The 22,388-nt window shown below is 36.0% G+C and overlaps 1 protein-coding gene across 1 annotated transcript; it reads right to left on the bottom strand.

Annotated features, from left to right (window-relative positions):
- Positions 1-15,289: 15,289 nt before the first annotated feature.
- Positions 15,290-22,147, bottom strand: LOC127079888 (uncharacterized). The gene is made up of 3 exons (XM_051020241.1): positions 21,959-22,147; positions 21,506-21,511; positions 15,290-16,177 (listed from the first exon to the last, which is right to left on the bottom strand). The coding sequence occupies exons 1-3, from the start codon at positions 22,145-22,147 to the stop codon at positions 15,290-15,292; spliced, it is 1,083 nt and encodes a 360-aa protein (XP_050876198.1).
- Positions 22,148-22,388: the final 241 nt, after the last annotated feature.

Genomic DNA, 22,388 nt, shown 5'->3' on the forward strand with positions numbered 1-22,388 from the left:
GCCTCCCCTGCTGAGTCATCTCTCGCAGATCGTGGTTGCCAGAACCACTATCGCTTTCCCCAACAGCAGATTTTCAGTGTCGTTCTCTCCCCAGTTTGAATCTCGGCATTTCGTCATTGCTAGAACACCGTGTGGCGGGTCATTTCCCCACATAATTCTTTGCGTTGTGCATCTCCAGCAGCCTTTCCAGGGTCCAGAAGATGGTGATCATTTCCCCAGCAGATCCCCTTGCCTCAGCTTGGCATTCTACCTAGCATTTCGCATCCCTGCATGTAGAATCATATTGCACTGCATCCTTCCAAATCGCGTAGCATTTCCATTTTCATGGAGCATTACGCCATTGAAAAATTCAAACATACGCATGTAAGCATAAAACATTCTCGGTATCCCAAGTGATAAGCTAGAAGTTGTTTTCAGTACTCAGACTGAAGATTGTTCATGACTTACCTTTGTTATCCCCAGCAAGTGTCATTGGCCCATGTGCCGCCTCTATTATCTTTCCCTATTTCTGCCGATGCTGACAGGCATGAAGTTTTTCCGGTATTCAGACCGAAGTGGCATTCAGGCCAATTTTCCGGTATTCAGACCGAAGTGGCATTCATGCCAATTTCCGATATTCAGATCGAAGTGGCGTTCAGGCCAGTTTCCGGTATTCAGACCGAAGTGGCGTTCAGGTCAATTTTCCGATGTTCAGATCAAAGAAGTTTCCGACGTTCAGGTCGATGCAACTTGTGGCATTCAGGCCAATTTTCCGATGTTCAGATCGAAGAAGTTTCCGACGTTCAGGTCGATGCAACTTGTGGCATTCGGGTCAATTTTCTGATGTTCAGATCGAAGAAGTTTCCGACGTTCAGGTCGATGCAACTTGTGGCATTCAGGCCAATTTTCCGATGTTCAGATTGAAGAAGTTTCCGACGTTCAGGTCGACGCAACTTGTGGCATTCGGGCCAGCCTCTCGGTGTTCAGACCGATATTAATAATCTCATATCTCCCGATATTCAGATCGAAGTCATTTCCAGTATTCAGACTGATGAGCGGCATTCAGGCCATGGTTATTTCTGTGTTACCATTTATTTTGGTATCCAAGTTAACATTCTTTTTCGGTATTCAGACTGACTCTCACCGTACCAGACGGATTCTTCTTTCAAGACCACCTCTTTGCCGATTCTGACAGACATTGTTACTTCACTTCACTTCAGTGCAAATTTTTGGGCTTTTATTGTATTCAATCCCTTGATACCTCAAAAGCACGAAAGCCGCTGGTATCTTCTTTCCAGGTCTCCAGTTGATTGAATAGGGGCAGCTGTAATACCCCAAAATTTACCCTTCATTTTTCCTGGAAGCATACGTTTTACACCTCATGCATGCATTCATTTTTAGGTCATTTAACATTAGATACATTGCATTTCATCATGTCAATCAGAATTAGATCCAAGAAGCTTTATTTATATAAAAAAAAAATTAAAAAAAAAAACGAAAAAAATTTTAAAAAAAAAAATAATAAAACAAAATTTTTTGGACTTGGGTCTCTCTCATTTGAGCCCACAAAGCCATGAAATGCAGTCTATAAATACCAAGGCTTCACTTGAGAAAAAGGAAGAGAAGCAAAATACTCTGGGGTTTCCTTGAAACAAAACCCTGGACAAAACCTGGAGAGAAACCTGACAGAGAACTTAAAGCAGCCTCCAAACCCTGAAGGGAACTCAACTGCACAGAATCGCCTCTGCCTCACATAAACCCTAAAGATTGTTTTGTAAACCTCACGGGTGCCACTCAATTTCAATCAAGCTCTCCAATCAGGTTTGCCCTTATTCCCATTACCTTTATGCTCTTAATTTGGATCATCTGAATGTTTGAGGTATGATGGATGAATTTCATTAGGTTTTTGCCCACGGGTCATAATTATGTATGAATGTATAAATAATGCCTTGAATGCTTAATCGTTTAATTTCTAAAGTGTATGCCACAGGGTTTGAGGTTTCTGAAGCCATATTGTTATCCATGAAAAAAATGCTTATCGTGTTTCGCTAACCCTTTTGTTGAGTTTTTGTGAGGGCTCACATGACTTTTGCAGGGATAACTTGCGTGGTTTTCCACTTTATTTGTGGGATACCCCCTGGAGGTTTCATTCCGATTACCTGTACTGACTCGCTTTCTTTGATGGTGTTTAGCTTGGAAGGATCCCTGGGTTTCCCATTCCTCTAACTGCTGTTACTTCGGATCTTTATCCGCGTGGTACTTTTACATTTTTCCCGCATTTTACTGCTTTTCTAGCTGGAAGACCTCGATAGGAGGCAATGTTTTTGTGTGTTTTTTTTTACAGGTTCCTTCGTCAAGGACTGCCTTTTTGCATGAGTTCACCGAACCCTAACCCTTCATTGATTTTTCTTCTCCTAAACACACGTTTACTCCTTCTACTACAGGTGAGTAAGCCTCCAAAGGTCGAGCATTTGGTAGATTGTGTAGTAACGTCGTTCGTCCAAAACCTACTCCATAACCCCGTAGTTAGCCGAACTACGACTTGCTCTGATTCTCATTCCAGATGAGATACGTAGGCATAAGACGCGATGTCTTAGCGAGCACACATCCCCCTAACCCATAGGTCATCCGAGCTACGAAGACTCTGATTCTCATATTCAGATGAGATACGTATGCAGTGGATGCGACATCCGCGCGAGTCATTTTCATTTAACCCTTTTTTTTTTGTAAACAGCACAAGATAAACTCACACCCTTTAGACAAGAACTACAAAAGTGGATCCCGTAGAGTACTACGGATGCGTAGGGGTGCTAATACCTTCCCTTCGCATAACCGACTCCCGAACCCAAGATTTGGTTGCGAGACCCCGTCTTGTCCTTTCCTTTTTCAGGTTTACTTCGAGCGTTTCCTTTCCCTCCTTTGGGATGAATAACGCACGGTGGCGACTCTTCTGTCATTTTCTTTCGCCGGTTGTTTTTTTCGCACACTGTATTTTTCAGGTTGCTACAAATACCTTTGATGGTTTCTTTTGACAAAATCTTTTTCATCCCATTCAAATGTATATGTCCAAGTTTTTGGTGCTATAGGTTAACTTTGTATTCTTTGGATATCATGCATGTGGAAGTGTGGTTTGTTTCTTTAGATAACCATAAGTAACAGTTGTCCTTAGACCTAACTCCCTTCATTAGCACTTCATTTTTCTCATTAGTGACAAGATACTTTGATTTTATGAAGTTAACTTTAAGACCCTCATCACACAGTTGACTAATACTAATTAAGTTAGCAGTCAAACCTTTTACCAACAGGACATTATCGAGAATTGGAAGTCCAGTACATGCTAGTCTTCCAACCCATTTAATTTCACCTTTAGCCCAATTTCCAAACGTGACATAGCCGGTTGAGTATGACTTGATGTTTTCAAGTAATTTCTTGACACCTGTCATGTGTCTGGAAAATCCACTGTCAAAATACAAGTCTTCTCGAGCTGAAGCTCTAAGAGAGGTGTGAGCTATAAAGATGGTGTTGACAGGATTATGTGTCCACTCTTTCTTTTGATTAACCCTGGGTTGCATTGGGTACCTGGGATAACCATACAATTTGAAACAGAATGGCTTTATATGACCATATTTTCCATAATAATGACATCTCCAGCGAGACAATCTTCCTTTAGTTTGGGAGTTCTGATGACTGGCATGATGTTAAGTCAGAGATTTAGACATTACAAATTTAGATTCCCTCCATGGAAGAAAAAAGTTGGTCATAGATGATTCTCCTTGGTTGTGCAGAGATTGATTTTTAAGGCCAATGCCTCTCAAATCTCCAACCGCTTTTCCAATTTGCAAAACTTCATCTAACATGTTAGATCCCTAGTTTAGCATTCTTACAGTTTTAGTCATGTTATTAAGTTTGGAAGTCAACAGTATCACCTCATTTTGGAGATCAGAAATGGTGAAGTGAAATCCTTCTTTTTCAGCCTGCATTTGAGATATAATTTTCTTCTAGCTGGCATACTTCTTCACTTCTGACGCAGAGCTCTCTGTAGGAAGTAGCCAGTTCCTCAAAAGTTAGTTTTTCATCAGATTCATATCTTCCAGTTAAAGTAGTAACATGTTTATTAGCTTCATCCTCAGGTTCACTTTTAGAATTATCCTCATCAGACCAAGAGACAAACAATCTCTTTTTTAGTTTCTTGAGATAGGTAGGACACTCAGCTCTAATGTGTCCAAAACCTTCATACCCATGACACTGAATTCATTTACCTTGATTGGATCTTTCTTCAGTTCTTGTTCTTTTCTAGAAGTCATTAGTATTCCTGATGTCAAATGGGATATTCTTGACATTTGGTATTGACTTCCTGCCAATTCTCTTAAGAACCTTGTTGAATTGTCTTCCTAGAAGAACTATAACATTGGCCATTCCTTCATCAATATCCAAGTCACATTGGTTTTTTGTTCATCTTCAGTGTTAGATACAAATGCTATTCTCTTGGTTTTCTTTTCATTTTTGTCACTAATACCCAATTCAAAGGTTTGGAGAGACCCAATAAGTTCATCTACTCTCATGGAGTTGATGTCTTGATCTTCCTCAATAGCTGTGACCTTCATGTCAAAACTTTTAGGTAGAGACCTTAGAATTTTTCTCACCAGTTTTTCTTCTGATACCTTTTCTCCCAAGGCACTATATGAATTAGCTATTTAAAGAATACTCATGTGAAAATCATGAATATTCTCATCATCTTTCATCTTTACATTCTCAAATCTGGTAGTGAGAAGCTTAAGTCTAGACATCTTCACTTTGGATGTGCCTTCATGAGTAATTTTGAGGATTTCCCAAGCTTTTTTAGCTACAATACAAGTACCAATCAGTCTGAATATATTTTCTTCAACCCCATTGAATAGGGCATTCAAAGCTTTGGAGTTTCCAAGAGCCAATTCTTCTTCCTCCTTGGACCATTCCTCTTCAGGTTTCAGTTCAGTAGTAGCCTTCCCATCCTTGTCATTCATAACAGGATGTTCCTATCCTCTAATGATAGCTTTCCATGTCCTGTTATCCACGGATTTTAAGAAAGCCATCATCCTTGTCTTCCAATAGTCATAGTTGGATCCATTTAAGACGCAGGGTCTGTTGATAAATCCGCCTTCCTTGTCCATGGAGCTAGAAAGTATCTTCCCTGAATCTCACCCAAAAACAGAGCAGGATGCCTGCTCTGATACCAATTGAAATTCTGGCAAGCATATCCCTGATGTCGTACACGATGTCACGACCTCAGGGTCTACATGTTATCACACCACAAATAATAGAAAGATAAATATAACAATATAACAATAAATAACACAATCAGTTGTTAACCCAGTTTGGTGCACGTCACCTATATCTGGGGGCTACCAAGCCAGGAAGGAAATCCACTATCATAGAATTAGTTTGAAGTCCTGAAAAACCTCAAGTTTTATAGACTTCTCACCTAATCTCTACATATGGATGTTACTATCTAGGACATTCCTAGATATGAGACCCATATCACTTCCCTAAACCACACAATAACTAACAACTGAAAAACACAATCCACTCTTGCTTAAAAGCTTTTGAAGGATTGTGATTTACAACTCAATACACCAGGTCCGATTCAAGTATCAAGGTGATACCCAAATTATCTCACAAAAAGCATACACACAAAACCCTAAAGATAACAAAATACTGCACTGCGTCAATAATATCTTAGGTATAGAACTCCTATATAAATAGCAGTGAAAGGCATGGACTTTGGTCTTAATCTGCAACAGATCCAAGATCTCTGCACAATCTTCTCAAGATATGATTTTAATCAAATCAGATGTTTCATAAAATGTCTTGACATCATTACTTCGTAAATAAGTTAAGATACAATATTCTTCAGGTATAAGGAAAACACTTAATAATATACGAGAGCTAAATCTTCAGAGAATCTTTAGATAAATCATTGAAGATACTAAATCTCACAAACAACATAAGCTCGGTTACGTTGAATGTCGAAACAACATGTCAAGACATCTTGTTCAACATCAGTCACATATACTTGTTTTTCCAAAATGCACCCAATCAAAATATGTCATACCTAACAGCATCTTGGAACCTCTTGCTTAATTGGTTCTTTCAATCACTTTATCTAAGTAGCTCTTACTTAACTGGTTTTGTCAAGCACTTTAGTTAAACATCTCTTCTTAGAACAAACTCAGACGCTGGAACACATGCTGGAACATTTTGTTCCACATGTTTCCTAAAATAAATCTAGTACATATGTTGTTTTTTCTAATGTATCCAACCAAAAGGACCTACGCCATGCACACAGTGCTTCTTTGAGACCATAAAGAGACTTATTGAGTAGACATGCATGCTTAGAGTGTTCTGGATCGCGAAATCCAAAAGGTTGGTGCATACATGCGGTTTCATAAAGATTTTGGTATAAGAATACATTTTTACATATAGTTGATAAAGACACCATGACTTGGATAGTGAAATACCAAGTACCATACGAATAGTGGTTGGTTTGATGACAGGGCTAAACGTTTCACCACAATCAACGCCAGATTGTTGATTCATACCATTACTTACAAGATGAGTTTTATATCGCTCAAAGGATCCATGAAATTTCTCCATGTGCTTGAAAATCCATAAAATTCGAATAACATTAGCATTAGATGGATGGGGAACTAAGTCTCACACATTGCTTTCAATAAGAGCATCATATTCCTCTTTAATGACCATTTTCCAATTACGATCATGTAATGGATCAATAGGATTAGTATGTAAGGGAGATATAGAATTGTAGGTTGAAGTGTGAAGGTTAAAAAGTTTGTGAGGTTTGATAATACCATGTTGTGCTCGGGTAATCATTTGAGGGGAATGAGGTGAGAGAGGGGGTATGTGAGTGTTAATGGATTTATTTGAGGTGGGGTGATGGTTTGTATGGGTGATGGTGTTGTTTGGTAGGGGAGGTGTGTTGGGTCGTAGGTGAGTGGTTTGTTTGGGAGGTTAGTGTTTGTTGTTCTATGTTTTGAGAATTTAATTTTATGTTATGATATGAGGTCGTTGGAGGTGTAGGTATGGGAGGTGTAAGAACGATGTACATGTGTGAAGGAAGAAGAGGGATTGTGCCATCATCCAATAAATTATAGTTAGTCATTGTAGGAGAATTAAAATTAGAAAAGGGGAAAAGTATTTTATTCAAAAAGGACATGCCGAAAAATAATCATTTTATGACTTGACAATTGATAACACTTATAACCCCTATGATTAAACGAATAATCTAGGAATACAAATGGTGTGAAGCGATATTGTGATTTAATTATAGTGGTGGATGGAATTAGAGGATAACAATGACACCCAAACATGCATAGGTGGGAATAGGGCGAGTCTTTTTAGTAGATTATTTCAGTGGGTGATTGTAGGGAAGGTTTCTTATTGGGGAGTATGTTGTGTATGTAAGTGGCCATTTGAAGAGCATGGTGCCAAAAAGTTGGTAGCATAGAAGCATAAGCAAGAAGGGTTTATATTATCTTATTAATGGTACAATTTTTTTTGGACTTTTCCATTTTGAGGGGAAGTTAGCAGATAAGAAAATCTAAAAGAAATTGCATTTAATTCACAAAATTTATGAAAAAAAAGCACTGTCATACTCTTTGTCATTATTGCATTGAAAACATTTTATTTCACGTTCAAATTGTGTTTTAATGTGAGCTTAAAATTGTAGAAAAATGGAATGCACTTGTGATTTATTTGAGACGGGAAAAGTCCATAAAAATGTGTGAAATCACCAAGAAATAACACATACTAATAAAGTCCTATAGAGCTTAGAACAGGAGAAGTTCAAACATCATTATGAACTATATTAAAAGGCATAAAAAGTAAAAGACAAATAAACATAAAATGGTAGTATTATTTGTTTTCCAAGTGTCCAGGAATGACAAAAAAAATCATTTCAAAACTTATTAGATAGCGAATTTTTTTCCCGATGAAGTTGTCATACCCTAAAATTTACCCTACTCGTCATGATTTTCATCTGGTACATAGCCCTAATTGATGTGTATATTTCATACTTAATCAATTCACGTGTATTGGCATTGTTCAAAACAAGAGGATATGCATCATGGATTGAAGGTGTAGTTGTGTGTACCCGATGAAAGCTAGGATTTTCCAAGCATCTGGAGGTGCTCAACCAAGATAAACCCTAATTTGTGTTGCATCCTTGATCTTTATATGTGCATTTAATATTGATGATTCATCTATACCACCTTAATCAATCAAACCCTAATTTCTGATTGTGGCACTATCATCCCTTGTGTGTGCATCTAAGTTTGAAGATTCATCTGATTTATTTGGTCCATTATGAAGGATTCATTGGCTTGATTAGGGTTAATTTAAAAGCTTCACATGTTCATGATCTTTTTACTTGATTGATACTCCTTGGTTCAAGTCCATCTCCATGGAACTACGAAATTCACTTAATTGAATTCAAAGCATGGAAAAATTTATAGTTTATTCATGTTCCATTCATAGTTTTATCCATTGTCCATTGGTTCATTTTTGCAAGCTTAATTGTCCATTGGTCCATTTGTTTAAGGTCCATGCTAAGGTCAATTGATTCAAGGGCATAATGTTTTCATTGGCCATTGATGCATGTTTCATAATTACATTCAAGATCATGGTTTCAAAGTGGTTGTAAGCATGAATTTGGAGGGAAATATTGCATTTTGAAAAAGAGACTTGATTCATTAAGTCATAGTGAGCTATTTTTCATCAATAACTTTCATTGCATTCATACAAATCACATTACAAATGTCCATACAAAAATAATTACAAAAATTACATTTTTCACCTAAGTTGACTTTTGGTCAACTGTTGACTTTTTAGTCAACTGACTATTCCACACATCCTTAACCCTAATCCTTCCCATTTTCCATAAGTCATCTTTATTTCACCAAGTTCATCATCATTCAACTCATCAATCCTCAGTCATCACTCTCTTTGAATAATTCATCACCATCACTCAAATTCATCAAAAATCAAATATCACTCCTCACCCTCGAATTAGACACAAATAAGAACTTAACATAGCTAACCAGAAATGAAGGAGAAGAAGAGAAATCAAATATGAAATCAGGAAAGGATCAAAGAACAAGAAGCATACCTGGAAAATCTCGTTGTAGTCAGCTTCACCTTCTTTAACTTTTGGTGATTAGGGTTCTTCATTGAATTTGCTTAGCTTCAGGCATTAAGATGAAAATTAGAAAAAATTGACTTTGATTTTGGATAGTGGAGGTAGAGACGAAGGAGTTAGTGCTAAGATTTTGTGGTTTTACTCTCCGCTGCTGCTGGAGGCGACCTCTTGTGTGTAACACCCCCCAAACTACTATTACTCAAATACAACATACAATTACATAATCAGAGTAAATTAAAGCATGCATACACTAGGGCATCACATTTACTTCTGCCAGAAACAACACATGCCATGGTCACATACAAGTAACACAAATTATAAATCAAAACCAAATAACCAACATGTAAACTCACACAGCGGAATAACATCTCTCTTCATAAATGGTAAATAGTGATAATTCCCATAAATCATCTACCACAAAATATCATTTTAGGCTCTAAGGCCACTCAACATCAAAACCAACATATCCAAATAACAAGATAAAAGAGAGCACAATAATATCTCTTAAAATCAGAACAAATATAGATAATCCCATAACCCAAGATGTTACATGACCAGAGCACTATAGACTACCTAGTTAAAACACAATAAGAATGAGCCTCTGAATCTAATCCTTATGTGAAGCACCACTATCTCCGGTACCTGAGCGATGTCACGATAGAATATCATTCCAACAGAAGGGTGAGAATTCAAATCATTATAGAAAAACATAATAATATGAAATGTATAACAAACATACATATATTATTAGAATTCATCACGCTTCATACAAACATGCATCATATCATCTTATTAAAGAATCACATGTTTACCATCATACCACATGACTCAATAATCCAAAAGTATTCATTTGTAAATACTAAACGATGTACAAAAGTCATATTTCACAACATATCAATTTCATATACATATTATCATCCATCATCATTTATAAATCATCATCAAATATGTATACAACTTTCACATGATTCCATAATGTATACAAGTCAATATTTCATCACATATATCACAAATATGCACACATATCACATCAATAACACATCAACAATTCATATCAAATGGATCACCTAAAATCCACATATATGCATATTTACCAAAATCATATCCAGACAATCATATCACATAATCACACAATCAACAATTCACACCGACACGTGCAACTCAATGTGTGACTCAATGCGATATGCATGTGGATCCCATTCGTTATCATTTTCGGCTTGCCGAGCGTCTCTCAAATAGACTAGATAACCACCTCTAAAGCTCGATTTGGCCTTAAGCTTTCAAACCCCATTCGGCGTTAGGTTTGGAACAAGCAAATAATCTACGTGAGATTACCCAACATTGCCTCTTTCATAGACTCATGCTAGTGTAAGTGTGCAACAACAACAAGACTCGTGCAATTAAGACGATCGCAACTCCTTAATCATACATAAGCATACCACATCCAACATTTGCACAACATACACCTAACATGACTTCAATCCCAAACAATACATCAAATAACATTCATCATCTCATCACAACATATTAACATAAAACAAACAAGTTAATTCATGTTATTCATCAAATTCACCAATTCACATCATCACATACATAATTTCAAGTATTATGTTTCTTCACAAAATTCATCTAAAACCATCGAATACATGCCAAACAATAAAAAAACATGTATTTCACATTCACCACACATACAACATACATCCACATTAGGATTCTTTTGATAAAATATTAATCTACTATTATTAAAATGAATATCACATTATAGATAATATTCTTAGCTTCGTAACGGTCTAAACTGTACCTCTAACGGAGTTACGGTTCAAAAGTTATTGAATTTACAAGTTTTTCAAAATGCTGTCAAACTAGAAAATTTGCTGTTGCGAAAATGCTGTCAAAAACCAGAAAATTTGCTATTGCGAAAATGCTGTCAAAAACTAGAAAATTTGCTTCAAAAATATTGTTGTCCAGCATGAATTTTCATCATAAAACCACATTAATCCATCATTTTTTATGAAATAAATAATTATACAACCTATATATATCATATAACAACTATTAGGATCATAGAAACAAGATTCTAAGCTCCACTAATTTTCACCAAAATCCCAAATCAACCATTTTCAAGTGAAACTCAAACATGCAATTATACACCAAATCATGTTCTATACACATGCTCATTCATGGAATTCAATATAGAAATATCATAGCATAACATAAACATCAATTTCATGGATTAAAACATAAACACATGTTATGGTTTCTCAAAAATCAAAATCCCAAAATCCTAAGTTCATGATATCTAACCCACATACATTATATATATTATGTTTACCTATAACCACTTGAAATGCCACCCTTACCTTAGTATAGATGAAATCTCTAGGTCTTTCTTTTTCTAGTTTCCTCTTCTCCTCTTTCTCTTCTCTGCTATTCTGTTCTATTCTCTCTTATTCTCTTGTTTTACAAAACTAACTCTAATCTCTAAAACCCTTACTATCTTTTTAACTCATAATGGGCTTAACCCACTTTATCCACCCATTCTAATTAATTAGGCCCATTACTAGACAATTGCTATTTTTACTCATAAAATTTAATTATTCAAATAACACATATATTCAAATAATTCAAATAATCACCAGAACACATATTTAATTAATTATCACACCAAATAATGATTAATTAAAATAAACACCTAATAAATAAATACGGAAATTAAATCGAGGTGTTATAACTCTCTCCCACTTGAAATATTTTCGTTCTCGAAAATTACCTCAAGCAAACAACTCGAGATATGAATCCCTCATCTGACTCTCAAGCTCCCACGTCACATTTCCACCATCCGGTCCTCCCCAAACGACTTTCACCAAAGCGATATATTTACCACGGAGTTGTTTCACCTCTCTATCTTCTATCCGCATAGGTAATGTCTCCAAAGTCAAATTATCTCTAACCTCAACATCATCTAATTGGACAACATGTGAAGGATCCGTAATGTATCTCCTCAATTGAGACACGTGAAACATATTATGGAGATTAGCAAGTGACGACGACAACGTAATCCGATAAAGCCACATCACCTACTTTCTCAGAAATCTGATACGGACCAATAAAATGCAGCGTCAACTTACGAGACTTTCATGCTCTACCAACACTTGTTACCGGAGTAACTCTTAAAAACACATGATCATCTACCTTAAACTCAAGTGATTTCCTTCTCTTGTCATGGTAACTCTTCTGACGACTCTGAGAAACCTTCATCTTCTCTTTGATCATTTTAATCTTATCAGTAGTCTGTTGAACTATCTCAGGTCCAACCACAACACTCTCTCCAGATTCGTACCAACACAAAGGCGTCCTACACCTTCTACCATACAAAGCTTCAAACGGAGCCATACAAATACTCGAATGAAAACTATTGTTGTAGGTAAACTCAATCAAAGGCAAATAACTACCCCAAGCACCTCCCTGTTCCAAAACACAAGCTCTCAAAAGATCCTCAAGCGACGGAATCGTCCTCTCAGTCTGACCATTTGTCTACGGATGATAAACAGAACTCAAACACAACTTTGTACCCAAAGCACGTTGCAAACCTTCCTAAAATCTCGAAGTAAACCTCGCATCCCTATCTGACACAATGCTAGATGGAATACCATGCAAACTGACAATTTTCTCAATATACAGCTTTGCAAGCCTCTCCATCAGATAATCCATTCTAATCAGAATAAAGTGAGCAGATTTTGTCAACCTATCCACAATAACCTAAATAGCTTCACAATTACTCGGAGTCCTAGGTAAACCAGAAACAAAATCCATAGAAATACTATCCCATTCCCATTCAGGAATAAATAACTATTGTAACAAACCAGACGACTTCTGATGCTCAATCTTTGATTTCTGACAAAGCAAACACGAATACACAAATTCCGCAATCTCTTTCTTCATACCAGGCCACAAAAACAATTTCCTCAAATCTTGATACATCTTAGTAGCACCAGGATGAATACTCAAACCACTACGATGTCCTTCATCAAGAATCCTCTTTCTCAAATCCGAAACATCAGGAACACAAACTCTATCATGACACATCATGATACTATTCTCATCAATCTGAAAATCACCACCTTTACCTTGATTGATCAACGTCAATCGATCTACCAAAACCAAATCAGATTTCTGACCTTCTGGAATCTCATCCAAAATTCCACTAGTAAGCTTCAACATACCAAGCTTCACTCCAAAAGAAGTCTCTTCATTAACCAAACTCATATCTCGAAATTGTTCAAGCAAATCCAGTTCTCGCACCATTAACATCGACATATGCAAAGATTTCCTACTCAAAGTGTCGGCTACAACATTCGCTTTTCCAGGATGGTAATTCAAACCAAAATCATAATCCTTCAAGAATTCCAACCATCTCCTTTGCCTCATATTCAACACTTTCTTATCGAACAAATACTTCAAACTCTTGTGATCACTAAACACATCGAATCTCGACCCTAACAAATAATGTCTCCAAATCTTCAAAACAAACACAACAACAGCTAATTCCAAATCATGAGTCGGATAATTCCTCTCATGCATTTTGAGTTGCCTTGAAGCATAAGCTACAACTTATTGATTCTATATTAACACACCTCCTAAACCCATCAAAGAAGCATCACAATACATAACAAATGGTTCTGATGGATTCGGTAAAATCAAAATAGGAGCAGTAGTCAATCTCCTCTTCAGCTCTTGAAAACTAGCTTCACACTGTGCAGTCCAAATGAAAGCTTGATCTTTCCTAGTCAATTGCATTAACGACAAAGATAACTTAGAAAAGCCTTCAATAAACTTTCGATAATAACTTGCCAAACCAAGAAAACTATGAATCCCAGACACATATTTCAGCGCATCCCATTGAGATATAGCTCCAATCTTAGAAGGATCAACTGAAATATCACCACTAGAGATCATATGGCCAAGGAAGCTCACTTCCTTCAACCAAAACTCGCACTTCAAAAGTTTAGCAAGCAACTGCTTCTCTTTCAATACAGATAAAATAATCCTCAAATGCTCAGCATTACCCTCTTCACTCTTCGAATAGATCAAAATATCATCGATAAACACAACAACAAACTTATCGAGATATTTATGAAAAATCTGATTCATGTACTCCATAAATACACCAGGTGCATTCGTCACACCGAAAGGCATCACTGAATACTCATAGTGTCCATACCTTGTTGTAAAAGCAATCTTCTGAATATCTTCAGCTTTCACACGGATCTGATGATACCCAGATCTCAAATCAATCTTGCTAAACACACAATCACCAACCAACTAATCCATCAAATCATCAATCCTCGAAAGCAGATACTTATTCTTGATAATAACCTTATTTAGTTGTATGTAATCCACACACAACCTCATAATACCTCATTTCTTCTTAACTAACAAGACATGTGCACCCCACGGTGACACACTCGGAAGAATGAACCTCTTATCAAGCAAATCCTCTAGTTGACTCTTCAACTCTTTCAACTCAGATGGTGACATCCGATACAGAGCCATTGATACCGGACTAGTACCAGGAATCAAATCAATCGTGAACTCAACTTCATGTTTAGGCGTTAAATCGATAACCTCATTAGGAAACACTTCAGGAAAATCACGAACAACTAGAAATTCACCCATTGTTCCATTTTCACTAAGCTTCAAACTTGCCACCAACATAAACACTTTAGCACCATCTCGCATAGATTCATTCACTTGTTGAGTAGACAAGAATAAATCACCTTCCTTCTCTGGCTCAAGAAAAAGAACAGCTTTCGCAAAATAATTGATATAGACATGGTTGGTCCTCAACTAGTCCATTCCCAAAATAACATCAAATTGACTCAATGGAAGACAAACTAAATCAACTTCAGAATCTTTATCATAAATATTCAATGGACATTTCAAACAAACTGATGAAGTAGTCACTGAACCCATAGTCGGAGTATCAATAACCATGCTTCCACGCATAACAGATAATTCAAGATTCAATCTCTTAGCACAATCCAAAGAAATAAAAGAATGCGTTGCACCGGTATCAATAATAACAATCAAAGGCATATTATTAATAAAGCACGTACCTTAAATAAATCTCTCCTCAGCAGGAGTATCAGCACCGCACAATGCAAACACTTTCCCTTTGGCTTGCTCCTTCTTCGGCTTGTTGCACCTGGTACTAATGTGCCCTTGCTCACCACAGTTGTAGCAAATCACATTCGAACCAACTCTACAATCAAAATATTTGTGACCTTGCTTGCCACACATGAAACAAGTCACATCGCCCTTAGGACACTCGGGAGCACGGTGTCCCTTAACACCATATCTGAAGCACTTGACAAGAGTGTGAGATCCTCCCCCACTCGACTTCTTACCATCACCATCTTTCTTCTTACCATCATACGACTTCCCTTGGAATTGCCCTTTTCCTTTCTTATCATGCAAGGACTTGCAATAAGCAACACTCTCACGGCTATCCTCATCATAAATCCCACTCTTGTTAACCAACTTAGAAAATACCGTAATCTGTTGGTAACCCATTTCCTTCTTGATATCAGGTCTCAAGCCATTCACAAACTTAAGACACTTTGATCTCTCAGCATTAGTAGTATTGTAATGGGGACAAAATTTGATCAACTCCTCAAACTTTGCAGCATACTCAGCTATGGTACCATTACCTTGCTTCAACTCAAGGAATTCAATTTCCTTCTTTCCACGAACATCTTTTGGAAAAAACTTCTCCAGAAAAGCATCACGGAAAAGTGCCCAAGTCACTTCAATGCCATCCTCATAAAATCTCTGAACAATGTTGCGCCACCAATCCTTAGCTTCTTTCTCAAGCATATGAGTGCCAAACTGCACCTTCTGCACATCTGAACAGTTCATAACTCGAAATATTTTCTCAATCACCTTCAACCACTCTTGAGCTTTATCAGGTTCATGAGCTCCTTCAAAAGTTGGCGGATTGTTCCTCTAGAACTTCCCCAAAGCACGGAACTCATCAGCATCACGCTCCCGATCACCAGTATTCATTTACGGAATGGCACCAACCAACAGGGTCAATGCCTCCGCAAGCGCATCATCATTCCTTCCAGCAACCATCTTCCTGCTACACCAACCAAACAACCACAACAACAAGGATTGTTAAACAAACTGTATCGATTGTGTCATACACACAAATCAGATACAACGGAATTAAACAAATCCATAACCTGGCCGAATGACCGACCGTGCTCTGATACCACTAATGTAACACCCCTCAAACTACTACTTCTCAAATACAACATACAATTGGATAATCAAAGTAAATTAAAGCATGCATACACTAGGGCATCACATTTACTTCTGCCAAAAACAACACATGCCATGGTCACATACAAGTAACACAAATTATAAATCAAAACCAAATAACCAACATGCAAACTCACACAGCGGAAAAACATCTCTCTTCATAAATGGTAAATAGTGATGATTCCCATAAATCATCTACCACAAAATATCGTTTTGGGCTTTAAGGCCACTCAACATCAAAACCAACATATCCAAATAACAAGATAGAAGAGAGCACAACAATATCTCTCAACATCAAAACAAATACAAATAATACCATAAACCCAAGTGTTACAGGACCAGAGCACTATAGACTACCTAGTCAAAACACAACAAGAACTAGCCTCCGAATCTAATCCTTGAGCGATGTCGCGATAGAACATCATTCCAACAGAAGGGTGAGAATTCAAATCATTATAGAAAAACATAATAATATTAAATGTATAACAAACATACATATATTATTATAATTCGTCATGCTTCATACAAACATACATCATGTCATCTTATTAAAGAATCACATGTTTACCATCATACGACATGGCTCAACAATTCATAAGTATTCATTTATAAATATTAAACGATGTACAAAAGTCATATTTCACAACATATCGATTTCATGTACATATTATCATCCACCATCATTTATAAATCATCATCAAATATGTATACAACTTTCACATGATTCCATAATGTATACAAGTCATTATTTCATCACATATATCACAAATATGCACACATATCACATCAATAACACATCAACAATTCATATCAAATGGATCACCTAAACTCCACGTATATGTATATCTATCAAAATCATATCCACACAATCATATCATATAATCACACAAACAACAATTCACACCAACACATGCAACTCAATGTGTAACTCAATGCGATATGCATGTGGATCCCATTCGTTATCATTTCCGGCTTGCCGAGCGTCTCTCAAATAGACTAGATAACCACCTCTAAAGCTCGATTCGGTCTTAAGCTTTCAAACCCCATTCGGCGTTAGGTTTGGGACAAGCAAATAATCTACGTGAGATTACCCAACATTGCCTCTTTCATAGACTCGTACTAGTGTAAGTGTGCAATAACAACAAGACTCATGCAATTAAGACGATCGCAACCCCTTAATCATACATAAGCATACCATATCCAACATTTGCACAACATACACCTAACATGACTTCAATCACAAACAATACATCAAATAACATTCATCATTTTATCACAACATATTAACATAAAGTAAACAAGCCAATTCATGTTATTCATCAAATTCACCAATTCACATCATCACATATATAATTTCAAGTATTATGTTTCTTCATAAAATCCATCTAAAACCATCCAATACATGCCAAAGAATAGAAAATATGTCATTTACATTCACCACACATCCATATTAGGATTCTTTTGATAAAATATTAACCTACTATTATCAAAATGAATATCATGTTATAGATAATATTCTTAGCTTCGTAACGGTCCAAACGACACCTCAAACGGAGTTATGGTTCAAACGTTATTGAATTTACAAGTTTTTCAAAATGCTATCAAAACCAGAAAATTTGCTGTTGCGAAAATGCTGTCAAAACCAAAAAATTTGTTGTTGCAAAAATGCTGTCAAAAACTAGAAAATTTGTTGTTACAAAAATATTGTTGTCCAGCACGAATTTTCATCATAAAACCACATTAATGCATCATTTTTCATGAAATAAATAGTTATACAACCTCTCTCTCTCTCTCTCTCTCTCTCTCTCTCTCTATATATATATATATATATATATATATATATATATATATATATATATATATATATATATATATATATATATATATATATATATATATAACAACTATTAGGATCATAGAAACAAGATTTTAAGCTCCACTAATTTTCACCAAAATCCCAAATCAACCATTTTCAAGTGAAACTCAAACATGCAATTATACACCAAATCATGTTCTATACACATACTCATTCATGGAATTCAATATAGAAACATCATAGCATAACATAAACATCAATCTCATGGATTAAAACATAAACACATGTTAGGGTTTCTCAAAAATCAAAATCCCCAAATCCTAAGTTCATGATATCTAACCCACATACATTACATACATTATGTTTACCTATAACCACTTGAAATCCCACCCTTACCTTAGTATAGATGAAATCTCTAGGTCCTTCTTCTTCTAGTTTCCTCTTCTCCTCTTTCTCTTCTCTTCTATTCTATTCTATCTTCTTCTCTTATTTTACAAAACTAACTCTAATCTCTAAAACCCTTACTATCTTTTTAACTCATAATGGGCTTAACCCACTTATCCACCCAATCTAATTAATTAGGCCCATTACTAAACAATTGTTATTTCTACTCATAAAATTCAATTATTCGAATAACATATATATTCAAATAATTCAAATAATCTCCAGAACACATATTTAATTAATTATCACACCTAATAATGATTAATTAAAATAAACACCTAATAAATAAATAAGGAAATTAAATCGGGGTGTTACACTGCGCGGCGGGGGAAGGTGGCTCATGGTCAGAAGAGGATAAACCGAATTTTGAGTTCTTGCGCGCGTTTTAATTTTTCATTTTGTTTGAATCTGAATATTGAATTAGCTTACTTCCCTTGATGCATTGGGCCAACCTTACCCCCAGGCCCATGCTATTTTCCAATTTGCACCTTACAATATTATACCCCTCTGATTCAAGGCAAGACGTGTATGGGCTTTATGCATTTGGCCTGCATCTCAGTTTCATTTCTACACCATTTGCCAGCTTAAACCCATTCCCGAGTTTTTCTATCTTCTTATTTCTTTTTTGCTATTTTATGTGTGGTATTTTTACATATTTTCTTGTTAATTATTTTAACATTTTTTTGACATATAAATAATTAGGATTAACATGTTTAGTTAGAATCCATTAGGTTTTAATTGAACCATTGATGACATTGAGTTTTAATTACCTTTAAAATAACATTATTAGCATACGATTAGCCTATGTTTTTAATTAGCTTAAAATTCATTTATTCATTTCTAAATTCCATGATTCACCATGATAGCATTTCATGTCTTGTATTCTAATGTTCAATTGGTTTGGTGGTTAATTTTGCATTTAATCTACCATTAGAATTTAATTCTTTTGATAGAATATCGTGTGATCATATAATTCTATTCACCTTTGTTTATGTACTTTGATCATGTATGAGTTTAGACTTAGCTTCTAATTTGCATCCTTGTTGCATTTATCATTTGTATTGTGTGATTATGCTTGAGGATTACCATGTCCACTTGATTGTTTTAGGCATAATATTGGTTGTAACTTGTATGTGAACTTTTTCCATTTCATGTATTGATTTGTTTCATCCCCCAATTGTGGATAAAGTGTCCCTCATTCCCATGAACATGTAATACCTTAGTATTTCCCTTTACTTTATTGATTCCCATTGCATGATAACTAACAAGATAAAATCAAACATAAAAAGAACCTTTTCAAGAGAATAAAACACACTTGATCCAACGTCAAGTGTTTTCCAAATCGAATTCACTTCAAAGCAACGCGAGTACTTGATTCAATGTCAAGTACCTTATCCATTCCATTCTATTCACACTTATATATCTATCCTTATCTCTTTCTTCTCACACACCTTTCATAATCAAATAAATTCCAAACACTTGATCCAACATCAAGTGCCTTCTCAAAACAATTTCTCAATAAAATGGAAGATAAAATTGAGGTGTACCTACTTGTGCACAACACTCAAGTATTTTGGTTGTCGGTCGTACCTAGCTTGTAACCTGATACTTGACTTCCCTTTAAAACGCTTAAACAATAAAACAAGTTCAATCTGGTGGTCTCAGAGTGAAAAAGAATGGTTAGGATGCCATTATCCTCTCAACTCCCGAGTATTCTGATTGTTGGTTGTACTTAGCCAAGGGTTAGATACTTGTCTCTCTCTAAGTACCAATGATTAAACTCGTCAAACATATTTCATAAATAAAAAATCTTTGGATGAAAAAGAGGGGTTAGGATGCAACTATTCTCTTAACTCCGAAGTACTCAGATTGTCGGTCGTACCTAGCTTGTGGTCTAATACTTGTCTCCAAGTCAAAAATCAACCACAACTCATCAAATCCATTTTTCCACCTTAGGGCATCAAAAACCTTTTCAAGGAGGACATGTTACTTCTGTTCTAACATGGTTTGAACAACTCTTAAGCATCCCATGCACGAGCATACAGGGCATGATTAACAATTAGAATGCGATCCAAGTGCATCCATTCTACCGCAAACAAACACTTAAGTCTCCCATGCACGACCATACAAGAAAGGTTAACTTCTAGAACATGAACGTTAATATTGTCTACTAAAAAGCAATCAACACGCACTCTATTTTGTACTCAAAAATACAAAGCTCTGACTTCCTTATTGCATGATGAGGATACGTAGGCACAAGGGTTCAAATCCTTGGCGAGCACACTAATTTTAAAAAATATATCCATTAACCAACAACAAGTAACCTTCCGATAACAACATCCATATGTACAAAGAACAAGCAAAGTGGTTCTCGTTGAGTACAACAGATGTGAGATGTGTTAATACCTTCCCCTTGCATAATCGACTCCCGAATCCGCTCTTGGTTGCGAAGACCATTCTTTTGGGGTTTTATTGATATTTTCCCTTTCCTTTGGAATAAATAAAACCCAGTGATGACTCTGTATTTTTTGCGGCGCGACAAAAGTGAATTAAAATGAGAGCTACTGGATATCCTAAATGTTGGAACAAAAGTTTTCAAGAAAGATGAAAGACAGGGAAGAAGAGAGAGGAAAGAAAGAAAATTGAAAATTGAATTATGAAAATTAGGACTGAGTGAAGTTCTGTGTTTACATCATACAAAGCCCTTTATATAGGCATCTAAAGCCCAAGCTTAAACTATATAAACTTACCCAAGCCTAAAATGTACAAAGTAAAACACAAAGTTACAAGTTACATTTCGACACTACTATACAACTGACTACAATAACTTCGACTAGCTTCTTCGACCTAGTCGAATGCTAGCTCTCAATCAGAACTTCAAATTATAACTTTTAACACATCCCCTAATTCACTTTCTTGATAGTTCTAATCCCAATGCTTTTATTCAGCTCGTCGAAAATGACTTTCTTCAGAGGTTTAGTGAGTATGTCAACTAGTTGTACTTTTGTCTTGCAATGCTCAAGTTCAAGCTTTTCTTTGTTGACTTGATCCTTCAGAAAATGATATCTCCTTTCTATATGCTTACTTCGACCATGACACACTGGATGGTTCGCTAGGTCGATAGTTGACTTGTTGTCGACAAATATCTTCATTTTCCTAGGTTTCATTATCTTGAGCTAATTGTTCAATATCTCTATCCATACTGCTTTACATGCTGCATATGATGTAGCCAGATACTTAGCTTCACATGATGACAAAGCCATAATGCTTTGCTTCCTTGATATCCATAAGATTGGAATGCCTTCAATCATGAATATGTATCTTGCAGTACTATTCTTTTCGTCTTGATTTCCACTGAAATTTGAATAAAGTGTAGTCATATACTTCGGCATCTATGTGTTTACCTGTGAATTTGTCAAACAACCGCTAGTCCTCCCAAACAGTGTCACTCTCAGGATCGACTAGATTGATCTTGGGACATACGTGCAAAAGTTGTAATTATCGTGTGTAGTGTTTGCATAAAGACTTAAGAGTTTTGTTTGAAAAATAACTCTTAGAACAAATAAAGAACAATACGTAAAATGTTTGCTATGTTTCAACTAAGTATTGCAAAAAATAAAGTAAAAACAGATA

The sequence above is a fragment of the Lathyrus oleraceus genome, chromosome 5 (genome assembly GCF_024323335.1).
Source record: "Lathyrus oleraceus cultivar Zhongwan6 chromosome 5, CAAS_Psat_ZW6_1.0, whole genome shotgun sequence".
In the NCBI taxonomy this organism is placed as follows: Eukaryota; Viridiplantae; Streptophyta; class Magnoliopsida; order Fabales; family Fabaceae; genus Lathyrus; species Lathyrus oleraceus.

Bases quoted from the DNA above. Each gene is read 5' to 3' on its own strand.
- LOC127079888 (XM_051020241.1), bottom strand. From the start codon at position 22,147: ATGCCGAAGTATATGACTACACTTTATTCAAATTTCAGTGGAAATCAA.